This window comes from Castor canadensis, chromosome 14 (assembly GCF_047511655.1).
Source record: "Castor canadensis chromosome 14, mCasCan1.hap1v2, whole genome shotgun sequence".
NCBI classification, from domain to species: Eukaryota; Metazoa; Chordata; class Mammalia; order Rodentia; family Castoridae; genus Castor; species Castor canadensis.
The window spans coordinates 49,086,393-49,101,561 of NC_133399.1; the positions used below are offsets into that span (position 1 = coordinate 49,086,393).

General features: G+C 54.9%; 1 protein-coding gene across 2 annotated transcripts; it reads left to right on the plus strand.

The window, feature by feature from the left end:
• Positions 1 to 1,988: 1,988 nt before the first annotated feature.
• Bsg (basigin (Ok blood group)) lies at positions 1,989 to 11,023 on the plus strand. Of its 2 annotated transcripts, XM_020163290.2 has the most exons (8): positions 1,989 to 2,149; positions 7,980 to 8,136; positions 8,846 to 8,928; positions 9,048 to 9,184; positions 9,280 to 9,556; positions 10,073 to 10,097; positions 10,316 to 10,380; positions 10,934 to 11,023. In XM_020163290.2, the coding sequence occupies exons 1-7, from the start codon at positions 2,083 to 2,085 to the stop codon at positions 10,374 to 10,376; spliced, it is 807 nt and encodes a 268-aa protein (XP_020018879.1). In that variant the 5' UTR covers positions 1,989 to 2,082; the 3' UTR covers positions 10,377 to 10,380; positions 10,934 to 11,023. The 2 variants fall into 2 exon arrangements, with proteins under 2 accessions (XP_020018879.1, XP_020018878.1); XM_020163289.2 differs by having other exon boundaries at positions 10,316 to 11,023.
• Positions 11,024 to 15,169: the final 4,146 nt, after the last annotated feature.

Consider the following 15,169-nt stretch of genomic DNA (forward strand, 5'->3'; position numbering starts at 1 on the left):
ATGGCTCTTGGGAGGCAAAGAGGCCAGGACAGAGCAGGAAGCTGAGGAGCCTGGGAGTCCCTGGGCTATGCAGGGATCAGCAAAAGGCTTCCAAGGAGGCAATCAAAAGAAAACAGCCTTGGACAAGGGCTCACTTTATTTTGTAAACAAAGCCTTCCTGGCAGCCCTGAGATTTCCCAGAGACCTGGACTTGCCAGGGGAGGGATTCCGCCCAGCCTGGGTTATTTATGACCCCCGGGGCTTTGATGCCAGCTGGCAGTTCCCTGCCCAGCCCTTGTTCTGCACGTAGCTTTCCACTGCCCTGTGTGATTTGCAAGCATGGAGGCCCCCTGGGGTGGAGGCTGTGGGGCTGTGGGGTTCTCAAGCCTGAGATGCAGCTGCTCTCAAGGCCCATGGCCCTTTGCCAGCAAGTCCTGGCCCCTCCAACACAGGGTCTGTCCTGTGCCTGTCCACGCCGACTGGGACTGGGCAGCTTGTATGTCTTCTTTGGAGAACTGTGTATTGAGATCCTTCGACTTTTTGGGGGAATGGAAATTGTGCTATGTGTTAACCTCAGGGCCTTGCACATGGTAAGTATGCAATCTACTTTTGAGGTACATACCCCAGTTGCCCATTTAAAATTTTTTTTGGTAGTACTGGATTTGAACTCAGGGACTTGCACTTGCTTTAGTTATTTTTTGGATACAGTGTTCTGCTTTTGCCTGGGCCAGCATCAGACGATGATCCTCCTACCTATGTGTCCTGTATAGTCAGGATTACAGGTGCACCCCACCATACCTGGCTTGTCACTAACTTTTTGCCCAGGCTGGTCTGGAACAGGTAATTTGTGTGTGTGTGTTACTGGGGCTTGAACTCAGGGCTCTCACCTTGAGCCACTCCACCAGCCCTATTTTTGTGAAGACTTTTTCCAGATACAGTCTCAAGAGCTATTTGCCTGGAGCTGGCTTTGAACCTGATTCTTCTGATCTCTGCCTCCTGAATAGCTAGGATTACAGGCGTGAGCTACTTGGGGTTTTAAATTCAGGGCCTTGAACATACTAGGCAAGCACTTTATCACCTGAGCCACTCTTGTTGGTGTTTGAATGACAGAGCTTTAAATCTGGGATCTACCAAGGCCCTAGGTTCAAAGCCAGCACCAAAAAAAGTTCTTAAATTTTGATGAAACCACTTTTTTCCTTTTGTTGCTATGTTTTGGAGTCAGCTATAAGAGACCAAACCTTAATCCAAAGTCACAAGGAAATCCACCTGTTTTCCCTCTTATCACTGTTGTTGTCACTTTTGTTGTAGGATATAGGGGCCCCAAAGTCAGGTTGCCAAACAAAATACAGCTAAACGGTTACTACTTCTTCAAATAAGTATGTCCAAATACAGTACAGGGCGCTTAAACTAAAAAAAAAAAAATCATTCCTTGTTTTCTCTACCTGCGATTCAAAGTTAAGGACCATCCGGGTATTTTTTTTCGTGGGGGGGGGGATGTTCCTCTTTTCTTTTTGTTTTTATTGTGATAAAATTTAAATAAAACTCAACCCTCCAAAAAAGAAAACAACAAAAACTTTGCTTTTTTGAAGTTATTTGCACAAACCTTGGGATCCCACGTCCAAAAATGTACCATTTCCACCATTTCCAGCCAGACTTGTAATCTTTAGAAATAATCGGAGAAAGCTGGGTGTAATCTCAGCAGTCAGGAGGCTGAGCCAGGAGGATCGCGAGCTCCTGGCCAGCCTGGGCTACACAGCAAAAGCCGGCCTCACAAAACAAAAACACCAGGGGAGCAACGCCGAGCTCCGGTTCCGCCCCACAGCCCCAGCTTCCCAGCAACACGCTCAGTCCGAAGGCTCGCGGAAGTCACGTGTCGTCGCCGCCGCCCGCAAGCCGGGCTTCCGTAGCGCGAGGCAATCCTGCCTGCCAGGGTTGGCATACGTGCTTGCGCGCGCGTGCGCAGGGAGTGGCATCCGGCGTGCTCCACTCACCCCGCTCCGTGACGTCACCTGCGTGCGCGCGCCTGGCCGCTCTCTACCCTACTTAAACTGCCGCGGCTGTAGCGGCCGGGCGTTGGGGGCAGGCCTTGGTACTTACGGCGGTATGGCGGCTGCGGTACTGCTGGCTCTGGCCTTCACGCTGCTGGGCATCCAGAACGCGTCTGCGGCAGGTGAGGAACGGGCCGAGGGTGCGAGACCCCCGGGGAAAGGTCTGAAGGGGGTGCGGACCTTGGGGCCTCTGCAAAGTCGGAGGATCCGTTGCCTGGTTGGGGGGGTTCCCCACCCGGGGGGACGGGGGTGAGAGATGATCCTGGGGGTTCTTGAGGGACAACGCTGCCTTGGGGCGACGTCCCCAGGGTTTGGGGGACCCAGAGGTTGGGTCTGGACGGAAGCCGACGCCTTGGGGGTTGCCATCAAGGCGAAACGGGGTAAGAGGTGATCCTGGAGGCTGTTGGGGGACAACGTTGGCCGGGGGCGACGTCCCGGTGATTTGGGGAACTTGAGGGAAGTTTCCACCCTCATATTTAGGGGTGACCCTGACGGTCTCCAGAGGCAGTAGTGCTTGGGGGGGTGACATTCCTGAAGACTGGGGCCCGGGGCCCTGGACTGAAGAGCTGTGAGCGTAGGGTTGCAGGGATCTAGGGAGCCTCTGGACGGGGGTGCAGGGTTCCCACTATGTTGGGGGGTACCAGAGGGAGAAGCCCTGACTCTGGCTGCACCTGGAGGCAAGAGGTGACCCTGGGGAGTTCCTGAAAGTGGCAGTTCTCAAGGGTAATGACTCTAGGGTTTGGGGGAGTAGCAGCCAGATTTGTCTCCAGGCATATCCAGGTGTCCCTGCCTGGGTGTGTGGGTGCAAAGACCCTACCCTCATACTGGAGGTGAGCACTCTCACCCCAGGACTTGGCAGCAGCCCACCGGCCCTTGTCTCTGGCTAGGAAAAGGGAAACCCAAGCCCTGGTGCTTTAGGGGCCTCTCTGGGCTGGAGCCAGGGCCAAGGACTGGACCTTACAGGGCCTGGAAAGGACTTCTGAGGGAGGACCTCAAGTGGTTCATCCTGGGACCCCTGCATGTGACTGCCTGGGACCTGTGCTGCTCACGGACCCCCTTGGTACTATTGTCTGGAAAATGGCTGTCCCCAGATAGACACTGAGATCAAGTGCATGTGAATGATCCTGATATGGTCAGCTCTCTGGACCTGGATAGATTATCATTCTTGGTGGGATTTAGCCACATCTGGACCTGGGCACGCCCTCCATGCTCCCACATACTCACATCCTTGGAAGCTCCCTTGAGTCTGGGCTGCACTGCCCTCTGATTTTGTTTGATTGGGGCACAGAGTGAGATGGCACCTTGTCCACCTCCTCCCTTTACAAGTGAGGAAACTGAGGCCTAGGAGGAGACTCAGGTGTTCAAGGTCACAGTTAGGTCACCTTGGCCTCTTGGTTCAGAATAGGCCAGGAAGATTTCTTCCTGCAGATTCAAGACTGCTCAGCAGATCAGAGTTCAGCACTGCCCACAGGCTGTTTGCAGGGTAGGCTCCTGGGGAGGTGATCAGGGCTGTTTCTCCTTAAGAAATGCAAGACTGCTGCTTAATAAGGGAGTTTTGTTTATTGTGGCCCTCATTTGTTCCAGGTTAAAGATTTATTTATAGTGACTGACACTTAACTAGCAAAGGGCTTCGGGTTGGGTGGGGGGGTTGGAGAGGGGTTGTGCTGAGCCATGGATGGCTGGACCTTAGGCAGGGTCAGGGAGGAGACTGCCTTTAGCAGCAACTAGAGTGAGGTTGGCTCTGGGGAGTGCAGATAGGAACCCCCTAGCAAGGTGGATGCAGAAGATAAGCTGGGCTGGGTGGCTGCAGTCCCCACCCACCTCGCCTGGTTCGGGCTTAGTGCTTCCCACCTTTGGTCAAGTGGGAAGAGGACCTTTGTATTGCCCAGAGCCCAAGCAGGGTTTCTGCCCATAGACAGCTTGGCTCCTAGGCAGAGCCAACACCTCTTCCCTGGGTGTGGCCACACAGCCTATGGCAGAGCATAGTCGAACCTGGAGGCTAGTCCTCATGGGCAGAAAGTGACTGAGTCCCCCTGTGGAGTGTGTTTGTGCTTGTTTTCTTCCTTCATCTTCTGCTGTACCCAGAGGGACTCATAGATCTGAGGGTCTGGTTGCACCGCCTATCTTGTGTGGTGTGGACATTCCTGTTTTGTTTTTCTGTATTTGTGACTCTGGGAGTTAAAGCCAGTGCCTCTTAATGTTGAGCAAGCACTCTGCCACTGCAGTCCTTCAAAACTCCAGTTTTCTCTGAGTTCAAAAAATGACCATGTTTGCCAAGCTAAGCTGCTTGGAAGATCCCCATCAGGGGCCTCTGCAGAGATGGGTGCCCAGGTTGGCAGTGCAGGAGGAGGGCATTTGTTTGCCTGCTGGGTCCCACCAAAGCCCTTAACCTCAGGTGAGAGGAGTGGGAGCCTTTGGGTGGGAAAGGTGACGAGCCCATGGCCAGCATCCCGGAATGTTCTCTCCCACTCTTGTCTCAGTGCCAAGGGGTGGGGAGAAGAGAGAGTGAGTGTGGGCTGCTCTCAGAGAGGAATACCCCTGCCTGTGTTCCCTGGGTGTAGGCTTGGTTCCTCCAGGCCAGGTCTGGCCCCATGCCCTGCCTGGCAGCGAGTGGCAGGGAGGAAGGTGCTGTTTTTAGACTAAGGTGACTTCAGATCATGTGACTGGGCTCCAGTCTTGACTTCTCTGAGGCCCAGCAGAGGGTCTTGAGGTCACTTGTGACTCTCAGCTGTTCCTGACAGCCCCACCATGTTGCACACAGCACCTGTAACAGGCTATGCCTGGGTATGGCTGAGACCATGTTGAGAGGGAATGTGGACAGGACCTGCAACAGCCCCTGGCCATTGCCTGGGAGTTGTGGGAACAGCCTGGCTGCATATCCCAAGACTGGCTCATGAGGGGCCTCCCAGAGCAGGTCCTCACCCCAAGATGGGAGGCCTCAGACCAGTGGTCTAGAGACAGGGCAGTGTCCCCGTCCCCCTTCTGCAGGTGTCCACATCCCCTTCCCTTTCAGAAACCTAGCAGGGGTATGCGAGGGATGTAGCCCAGACTTGGTCTTGAGGCCAAGTTCAGGGAGCCTGAACTGGCCCAAAGGAGCGGGCAGTAGAGGCCGGAAGGGGCCTACGCTGTGCTTTCTGCCCTGACTCACTGCTCCCATTCTGCCTGAAGCTGCTAGTTTTGCAATCAGGGAAATCTTAACTCCCAAGAAAGGTAGGCTACCAGTAGGCAATCGCATTGTAAAAGTGCTACTGCCAAAAACTGCTGCTAACTGTGGGTCCTGGAGTCTTGGGGCAGGCACCGACTAGCTCCATAGCAGACAGCCTTAGGCCTCAGGCTGGCAAGCATATGCATCCATAGATAGTCCTCATGTGCTTGTGTGCAAGTGGGGACTTGCCCTCCCTTGGGCCAGGTGTTTGGGAAAGGCACTTGGGTCTGAGTGTACCATGCCCCTTTATAGTTCTAAGATCCTGTGTCCCTTTTTTTTTTTTTCCCTTTCTTTTTTTGAGGTACTGGGGTTTGAATTCAGTGCCTACACCTTGAGCCACTCCACCAGCCCTTTTTAGTGATGGGGTTTTTTCGAGATAGGGTCTGGTGAACTATGGGACTCCTCCTGGTGTTAAAGAAATTGCAGAAAGACCTTGTTTCAAAAAAACAAAAACCAGCTGGGCACTGGTGGCTCATACCTGTAATCTAGCTACTTGGGAGGCTGAGATCAAGGGGATCAAGGTTCGAGGCCAGGCCAGACAAATAGTTCAAGAGACACCATCTCCAAAATAACCAGAGCAAAAATGGGCTGAAGGTGAAGCTCAAAAGATAGAGTGCCTGCTTTACAAGTGTGAAGCCCTGAGTTCAAACCTCATCCCACCAAAAAAAATTGCAGTGGCCAGTGTGAGGGGCCTTAGGCCTCTGCAGGGCCAGGATGGCCTTAGGTCCTGAGCCAGCACATACCTTGTCCAGTCCACACCTGCTTCCCCAGCTTCATGGGGTGCATTGGTTGAGGTCCCAAGGTTTTCTCGGACAGCTGTGCTACAGTATCTCTGGAGGAAGATCATCTACCTTTTGGGTTTTAAAGTTTACTTTGCTCCACAACTGACCAGGTCTCCTGCGGTACTAGTGTCTTTCCTTGGGGAAAAACCAGGTGGAAGTCAGGGTTGCCTGTAGGATCCAAGTTTCCAGGCCTTAGGATGATTATCCAAGAGGGTATTCTGACAAGCAGCCATCTAAATTGCCCTACCCAGTCTCACATTTTGTTTTGAAGCTGTGTATGGTCTCACAGTTGTTCTTACCCCAGTGTGATCCGCTCTGGATAGGAACATCCTCTGGGGTCCCTCAGGGAGGCAACCTGCTGCTGTACTGAGCTTACCTGAAGCTTCTTGCCTACTTTGTCAGGTTCTGCTTTTCTACCTAACTTTACACTAAAGCTTCTCCCCACAAGCTGAAAGGAAGCGAAGCTCAGAGCAGATAGCCCAGGTTCCGAGGGGTGGCTGTCCTGGCCAACATTTTCCTCCCTCATAATAACAGGGTGCTAACCCTCTCCCATAGCTGGCTTCATCAAGTCTCCACTGTCCCAGGAGGGGCGGGTGTGGGGCAGTGTGGCACTACATTGCGAGGCCGTGGGGAGCCCTGTCCCCGAGATCCAGTAGTGGTTTGAAGGGGATGGTCCCAACGACACCTGCTCCCAGCTCTGGGATGGCGCCCGGCTGGACCGCATCCACATCCACGCCACATACTGCCAGCATGCAGCCAGTACCCTATTCATCGACAAGCTCACCACAGACGATGCAGGCACCTATGAGTGCCGGGCCAGCAACGACCCTGATCGCAACCACCTGACCCAGGTGCCCAGGGTAAAGTGGGTCCATGCCCAAGCAAGCCTGGTAGTCCTCAAACGTGAGTGGCCAGGTCATCTGCCTCCATTTCCCTCTTGTACTGCCCGGCCCTGGATCCTGCTCTGTAGAGCCCAGACACTGCCCCATCCAGCTCTCTGCCCTGTCCCAACAGGGACACTACCCGCATAACCCAGGGGCTGTGGCCTGGATGTGGGTGGGCTGACCACTCAGCATGTATCCTGGCAGGGGCACAGGCAGACCCTACCTTCTTGCAGGTGGGTCCTTGACCCCTCACTGTCCTCTCTGTTGCATCCGCTTCCTCAAGCATCTACCCAGCCCCTCCCTCACTGACTGACTGGCCTGGCTAGCCAGTAGGTCTGGGATCTACTATCCAAATAGTCACACCAACCATCCATGTGCCAAATCTGCAGAGCCCTACTGAGCTTAGCCTGTGGAACCCTGCTGAACTCAGCCAGACACGATGTCCTCTAGAATCTTCTTCCCAGGGTTTTCAGCTTCTGGTTCTAAATGATGATCAAATTTTGAACCTAAAGAGAATGTTGTCAGTTGCCCATGAGGCTTGCTCTGTTACAAAGTGGTGGGATTGTAGAGCTGTGGCCCCACCCGGGAAGTGGGACCCTGAGATTGTGACCCACACAACCAGGTCTTTGTCTTGGAAAGGAGCTTTTAGTTTGCGTGGACCAATCCAGTGAATTGGTGCCTGGGTCCTTGGCTGCTTCCCTCAGCTCTCCCTGCTCCGTTTCATCACTTGCTGTCCTGCTCCATCCATCTCCACCCTTGCTCCCTGAACGCCTGCTTAACCACTCCCTCACTGGTGACCTGTCTCCCCTGTTTCTGGATCCCTGTTGGAGGGTGTTGGGAATGTTCCTATCTGCTCTCAAACTCAGGTCTGAGAGTCAGACATTGGGCAGAAAGCATGCTTCAGGCTGGCCCTGAAGCCATAGGGAGAGGCCTTTTATGCAGGGTGGTAGAGGAACTCCTGGGAGTTCCTCAGTCCAGTCCACTGGTTTCCAGTGGTTTCCAGCTGGATGCAGACAGGGCTGGCTGCTGGGGCAAGCTTCTGCATTCATTCTGTGCTGACCTCCTTGCTGTGGCCTCTTAGCGGGTTCCATCCTTACCTCCGTGGAGGAAGTTGACTCCAAGACACGCCTCACCTGTACCTTGAATCAGAGACCCACGGAGATTGCTGGCCACCGGTGGATAAAAGATGGCAAGGTGGTAAAGGAGGACACACTGGCAGAGCTGAGCACACAGTACGAGTAAGTGACCTGGAAGATGGGTTGTTAGGGAGGGACCTGCTCAGGAGCCACTTGGGGTTACCGGCTCGTGCTGAAGTCTTTCCACTGTTGATGTCCCTGTGGTCATTGGGAATAGATGGTGGTCACTGGGCTCTATCAGGTGAGCATGAGGACAAGCTGTTCTCAGACTCCTGATGGTAAGGGAGGGCCAGAGAGAGTCTGGGAGCCAAGGAGCATCCTAGAGTGTGGGAGACAGGGCCCAGCTAGCCTCCCTGGATCTAGGGACACACAGGTGCCACCTTGGTGTCCCCAGCCAGAAATAACCAGGTGCTCATCAGGGCCCTGTGCACATATGAAAACTTTGGTGGCTTTGTTTCTGACAGAAAAGCAAAGCATGAAGTTTATGTCACTCTGACCTGTGCGATGTGACCAATCCTAGGCTTAATTGGGACTCAAGCAGGCTCAGGGACCGCAGAGCTCTTTTATTGTCCTCCTTGCTAGGGAAGCAAGGGCCACCTCTCTTCTGGCATCCTTATGCCTCCTTATAGGTGTCCCTGGTAGGGTTGCCAGCACATGGCCTTGCCGGAGCTCCACTGAGGCCTGAACTCACCCAGTACAGTGTCACTGTGATGAAGCGAAGGCTATATGTGGCCCATCGGGCCTGGCTCCCATAGGCCACCTGCCTTACCCTATTGGGCTGCCTTTCTCACCACATCCACTCTGTTTGCAGGGTGGATATGAAGGACAGGTCAGGCAACTACTCCTGCATCTTCCTCCCCGAGTCTGTGGGCAAGGCTGACATCACAGTGAGCGGTGAGTCTGGGACTGTGGGGCACCCTGCCACAGGCTGGGACTGACATGTCTGGGCTGCGGGTGGCTTTCTCTGGCAGTCCTACAGTCTGGGTGTCAGGCTCCTTCCTTGTTCCCTCCAGGGCGCCCCAGAATCAAGGTTGTGAAGAAGTCAGCTCATGCTGACGAGGGGGAGACAATCACACTAGCCTGCAAGTCAGAGTCCTATGCCCCCATCATTGAGTGGACCTGGTACAAGAAGGTTGATTCTGGGAACCAGGTGAGTGTCCACAGCTGGGGACATGAGACCCTGGGACCAGGGGAGGCCCCATGCCTCCAGTCCAGTCCTGATAGTCCTGACAACCCTTCCCCAAGCTCATCACCAATGGCTCCCAGAACAAGTACTTCGTGAATTCCTCGGAGACCCAGTCAGAGCTGACCATCAAGAACTTGGAAGTGGGCTCTGACCGCGGCACCTATGTATGCAATGGCACTAACTCAGAGGGCAGCGACGAGGCCACCTTCACAGTGCGCGTACACAGCCGCCTTGCCGCACTCTGGCCTTTCCTGGGCATCGTGGCTGAGGTTCTTGTGCTGCTTACCATCATCTTCATGTGTGAGAAGCGGCAGAAGCCCAGTGAGGAGCTGGATGGTGAGTGATGAGGAGCAGGGATAGGGGAGTCTCCAGGGCCTGGGCAGGGGTGAGGAATCTTCAGTCCTCCAGTTTACCACCTTCTCTGCTTCCTCACTGGGCTGCAAGCTGGTGTCCTCCAGGGTAAGCACTGTCCTTGGGGCTCAGGTGGCAGCTGTGTGGTGCTTAGGGTGCGGGCACGTGCAAACTCCCGACTGCATGGACTGGGCTGAGGCCTGAAGGCATCCCTGCTCCTGCGTCTGCCTTGCCCACCTGTGGCCTGCTGCATGCAGCTGGGCACCAGGTTGGCAGCTTCTGGCCTGCGTGTGGCTGCTCCTAGAAGATAGGCAGCGCGGGTAACTAAGGCTGGGATGCCACAGCTTATTTTGGGGCTGCACACCCCAGGGGCAAGGAGGGCCAGCTTCCTGCACAGCTCTGTCTCAGAAGGACCTCATAGTGGGTTGGCTGACTGCCAGGGCCTGTCCAGGCCTACACTAATGCCTGTCCTCTCTTCTCCATGTGACTGTGCATCATCAGATGATGAACTGGGCTCTGCACCACTGTAAGTCCACTCCTTGGGAATCTTGAGGGATCTAAGATGCTGCCCACTACCCATGTAGTACCCACGGGGCGGGGGGGAACCCCAGACCTCTCCACTTTCAGTTCACCCTTGTGGGCCTCCATAGGATGGCAGTGGGGGAATGGTGAGGCTCAGATTTGCTTAGTGCTCCAACCATGAGGTCAGGCTGAATGTTATGCTCTGTCCTGTTGTGTTCCTAGGAAGAGCAGCGGGCAAGTGGACAGCAAAGACAAGAATGTCCGCCAGAGGACCGCCACCTGAGCAGGTGCACAGCACAGCCGGGGCCCTGGGTGCAGGGCAGTGGTTGAGGGCCAGAGCCCCTTGCCTGGAGCCTGTGTCCCACCTCCCGCAGGAGTCGTTCCCATGTTTGCCAAATTCCAGATCCTCTCACCTCAAAGAAAATCCACCTGGCAAAAGCAAACCAGCTGTAGATCCCCACCCACTGTGTTTGCTTTTCAGTTGAAACTAAATGAGGTTCTTCTCCATGTAGAGCTTAGAGTTTTTCCTTTTAAACAAGTCACTAGAGCCTGGGGGTTAGTGCATCTCTGACACATTGTCATCCCCAGCTGTGTTTGAGTCTTGAGTGGGTGTGTGTGGGAGTCTCCTGTCAGCTCTGCCCTTGGTGGCCAGTCCTGGGCCAGGCCAGCATCTTGCCTGTCTGAAGCCAGTGCTGTCTGATTATGTCTGCACTTTCATTTTCTCCTGAAGGCCACAGGTCTGTTTCTGACCCCTTAGTGGAAGGGCCCACCACCCGTTTTTGGGGTGACCCCTTCACTGCTCCCCAGTGACCCAGGCCCCTCCAATGTCTGTATGCCCAGGGCCAGGACTGCAGAACTGCCAGTCTGCTGTGGATGACCACTGGGACCTCCCCTCCCCCCCAATCTGGCACAATAAAGACTGACCCCATCTGTCAGTGTTCACTTCTGCTGTGAGGCACAGTGGGGCTGTGGGGTCAGTGGTCCAGCACCAGTGGGCAAGGGTGTCCTGCTCGGATTCTGAGCAGGCCAGAATAATAGGGAAGTCAGTGTCAGGGTTAACAGGCAGGGGAGGAGATATGGGCCCTGTAGCTCAGTTCTTAGTTACAGCCAGGGGAAAGGGGTAGGAGGGGTTATTATCCCTCAGGTGTCTGGGAAGCCCAGGTCAAAAGGAGGTGCTGATGACCTGCAGATTCTGTGGAGCCTGCTTATTCACAGCCTTCTACTCAGCACTGCCTGCTGAGGCTGAATGAGGGTTCTGGGGCTCAGGGTCTCTAGAGTTAGCTCCAGCCCAGTGCTGTGTTGCAAAGGGCAGTACCCACTTGGGGTGGGGGGGGTCTCAGGACCCCTAAGAAGGAGTCACTTCCCCACCCTGTACCCTGATGGCTGGAACCAGCAAGGGGACACAGGACTGGGAGAGCTTGGGGGCAGAGCTCCAAGGGTGGAGAGGCAACAGGGCAGGTTGGCAGATTCTGAAGGGAAGAACTTGTGGGACCTCCTGGTCAAGGGGATCCAGACCCCTAAACTGACCTCCTTCCCAGGCAGAGCACAGCACTGGGCCTTTAGCTGGTCCAGGTGAGGAGCTCAAGGTGCCTGTAAACAAGGAAGAGTCAGGGGAGTGGAGAACCCTGGCCAGCTCTTCCGGAGTTCCCAGGGAAGCAGGAATCCACTCAGATGGAAATGGGGGACAGGACCCCAGCATGTAATGCCAAAGAAGCCAAAAAAAAAGCTGTGGCCCCTTGTCCACAGCCCTGAAAAGAGCCACCAGGGAAGAACTGGGATAGGCTTGGACCCCCCAAAACACCAGGGTTCCTATGGTTTTGTTCTTCTCCATGGTGGCCACCAGAGGGTGCTGTGCACACACTATAGAGGAAGACCTGCATGGAGTAGAGGGGTCTGGGAGCATCCAGCCTCTCAAGATAGCCCAGCATAGCCTCAGAAGCCTCACCTGCCTAGTCCTGTGTGCACCCGCAGCTAGACACACCTGTATACCCCCCTGCCTGGCTGTGACCTTGGGAGGGCAAGATGAGGCACCACCCCAAAGAATCGGGGTCCTGAGGCACCACCTATGTTAATATCTGTGGCCTTTGAACTGCCTGCTTGTGTTAACTCAGTTGGATTCCTGTGGTATACTTCAGGCTGGGTATTCTGCATGATCAGGGGAAATGCAGACAGTGCTATGTGGCTCATGGAGCAAGCACACATCTGTTATGGCAGTGACATCCCCAGCTGGGAATTCTGCCCTGGTCCCTGGCTTGCCCTCTTCTTGGGGTTAATTTCTTCATGGGGCCCTGGGCACTGTCATCTATTTTCATGCTGGACCTCTCCTCCCCCAACACCAGACAGGAGCCTCTGTTGGCTGCGCCAGATCCTCATCCAAAAGGCATGTGCAGGGGGGCTGCCAGGCATGGCAGAAGTGGGGTGGAGGGAGTGAAAGTCCGGCCCCCAGCAGGTTCACCTCCCCCAGACAGAGTGCTGTTCACATGGCAGAGGCCTTTCAGTGGCTTTCCTTTGCAAAAAGTGCTCCCTCAGCTTGCAGCAGGTCCCCCTTCACACTCGGTGTTTCTGCCTACCTACCCTGCAATATGCCTGTAGTATGCAGCCTCTTTCCTAGTGTGGGGTGCAGTGGTGAATGTCCACCCCTGTCTGTAAGTATTGGTGGCTGTTCTCTGAAGCCTGTCTGTTTCTGCAAAGGTGAGATGGGGAAAGTTATCTTTGTCAGGTGCTTGGAATGTTGAGGAGATGGCTGCCAGGGTCCTCCTGGGAACTTCAGGGTCTCAGGAGTCCCAGCCCCCAGTGGGCAGAGGGGCAGGGCCAGGATGGCCTTTGGACAAACAATGGTTCATTCATGGGGCTGGATTTCACATGGGCCCAGCAGCTGGCTACTAGCTTCTGCTCTAGGCCAATGGGGCTACCAACCCCTCTCTGGCCCACCCTCCTTGTCTTTATCCACTCATCCCCAGCCCATGAGGGACTAGGCCTGTGAGGAAGCACTGGGGGCCAGGCTGTCCTCCTCCCCCTCCCATCCCTGTCCCATCCATCCTGAGGCTGCAGGGGGTGGGGGGTACTGAGGCCCAGGGCAGGGGCAGCAAGAGAGGGGTTTGAAGGTCCCCTAGCTCCATGCAGAGGGCAGAGCTGAAGGGTGAAAAGCTAAAGTGGAGTCAACCAGAAGTGGGGGATCACTAGGCACTGACCTCTCCCTACCCTTACCAGGATTCTGGGCCTGAGTGAGTTCAGCAGGGAAAGAACATCACCAAGGGTTGAACCCCAAATCAACAGCATTGAGCCTTCTCACAGCAGAGGCGGTGGGGAAACCAACGTCCAGGGAGGGGCCCTGTGGCCACCACCTGCCACTTGCACAACAGATGGCTCAGGACAAGTCACCCCTTTGCCCAAGCTCCAGTTTCCCTGCAGTAATGGGTCCCAGTCCCTCCAGGCAGGACTGTTTGCTGAGTGAATGCCATGGCCAGCTTCTCAGCTGGCCTAATTCTGTCTCCCTAGTCTTTAACTGTTTTCCACTCAGAAGGCCACACATCCTGTGAGCTGCTTCCTGACTTCAGACCCAGACCTGGAAGAGGTCTAACGGGTGGGGTATGGTTGGGAAGTGCTTTGTAGTACTGGTTGAGGTCAGGATAAGCACTGTTGGCTCTGCAGGGAGCAGGTCTGACTCCAGGGTGTGGTGGTGGCCACACCAGGCAGAGACAAGTTTTTTGTTTTGGCAGTACTGGGGTTTAAACTCAGCTTCACGCTTGATAGGCAGGCGCTCCACAACTTGAGCCACTCCACTAGCCCTTTTGTGTGTTGCGTTTTTTCGAGATAGGTTCTCATGATCTATTTCTTCAGGGACTGGCTTTGAACTGTGATCCGCCTGATCTCTGCCTGCTGAGTAGCTAGGATTACAGACATGAGCCACAGATGCCGGGCACACATTGGGGTTTTCTTCCAAATGCGATGGGGATTTTAGGCAACAGGCCAGGGTGGATTTAGTCTGAAGATCTGTCTATACAGCTTCTACCAGCTAACTCTGGCCCCCTGAGCTCTGGATCTCCTAGTTCCTCCCACAAACCCATGAGACCAGGCCTCAGGGCCTTGTGCCTACCTTGCCACATGCCTAGATGGTCTCCATAGAAGTCCCTGAAACAACAACCCTCTCCTCTTCAGGGGGCCTACACACTGAGCCATTCCACCAGCCCTTTTTTTGTGTGTGTGTGATGGATTTTTTTTCGAGATAGAGTATCGCAAACTATTTGCCGGGGCTCAATCCTCATGGTCACTGCCTCCTGAGTAGCTAGGATGACAGGTGTGAGCCACTGGTGCTCAGTGCTAAAGGTCTTCTGATGCTCGCCTTCCTCATCCTTTCTCTGCACTTACCAGCCTCTATTGGACAGGATATATGTGAAACATCACATTTACTGTGATTATCTTCCATCTCTGCCTGGCTATCAGCCCTATTCTGGATCCCTGGCCCCTGGATCCTGTGCTTAATGAGTATTTATTGGATAAATGGACAATAGAGCACTCTGGCCTGGGCAGGTGGTCAGCGTGGGTGTGGAGAGAATGGGCAGCTGGGGCCAGTCCCCAGACTCACCGGTGATGCCTGGCCCAGTATGGGGGCATTGCCTAGGGCCTGAGGCACAGAGAGGGGGCAGATCCCTGGAGTCCCAGAAGGACTCTTCCATGACTTGAGGACTGGGAGAGGTGTCTTTGCCTCTCCTCACTGCCAGGCAAGGTGGGTTCTCTTGAAGCCAGCTGCCTCCTTCCATAGCTTAGCAGTAAGCCTCAGGGTTCTGGCGACCTGCCCAGCCTGACATCTTCCCAGGGTGAACATAAAAGGTCTCCCTTCAGCTGGAACATGCATCTGCCCTGGGGCAGGCCACAGCCTGGCACTGCCAACTCTGCTGCCTGCCCACTCAGAAGCGATGGCCCAGAGTGGCGTGGGAGTCTCTGGAGTCCCCAGGTTTGGGGCAGTTTGGCGGGGGAGAGAGATGGAGCTCAGCTTGCCCACTGTCAGATGAAAACACAATGACGCAAGGCTCATCCCTGTCACTACTGAACACACCTGCTGTGGGCAGGGACAAG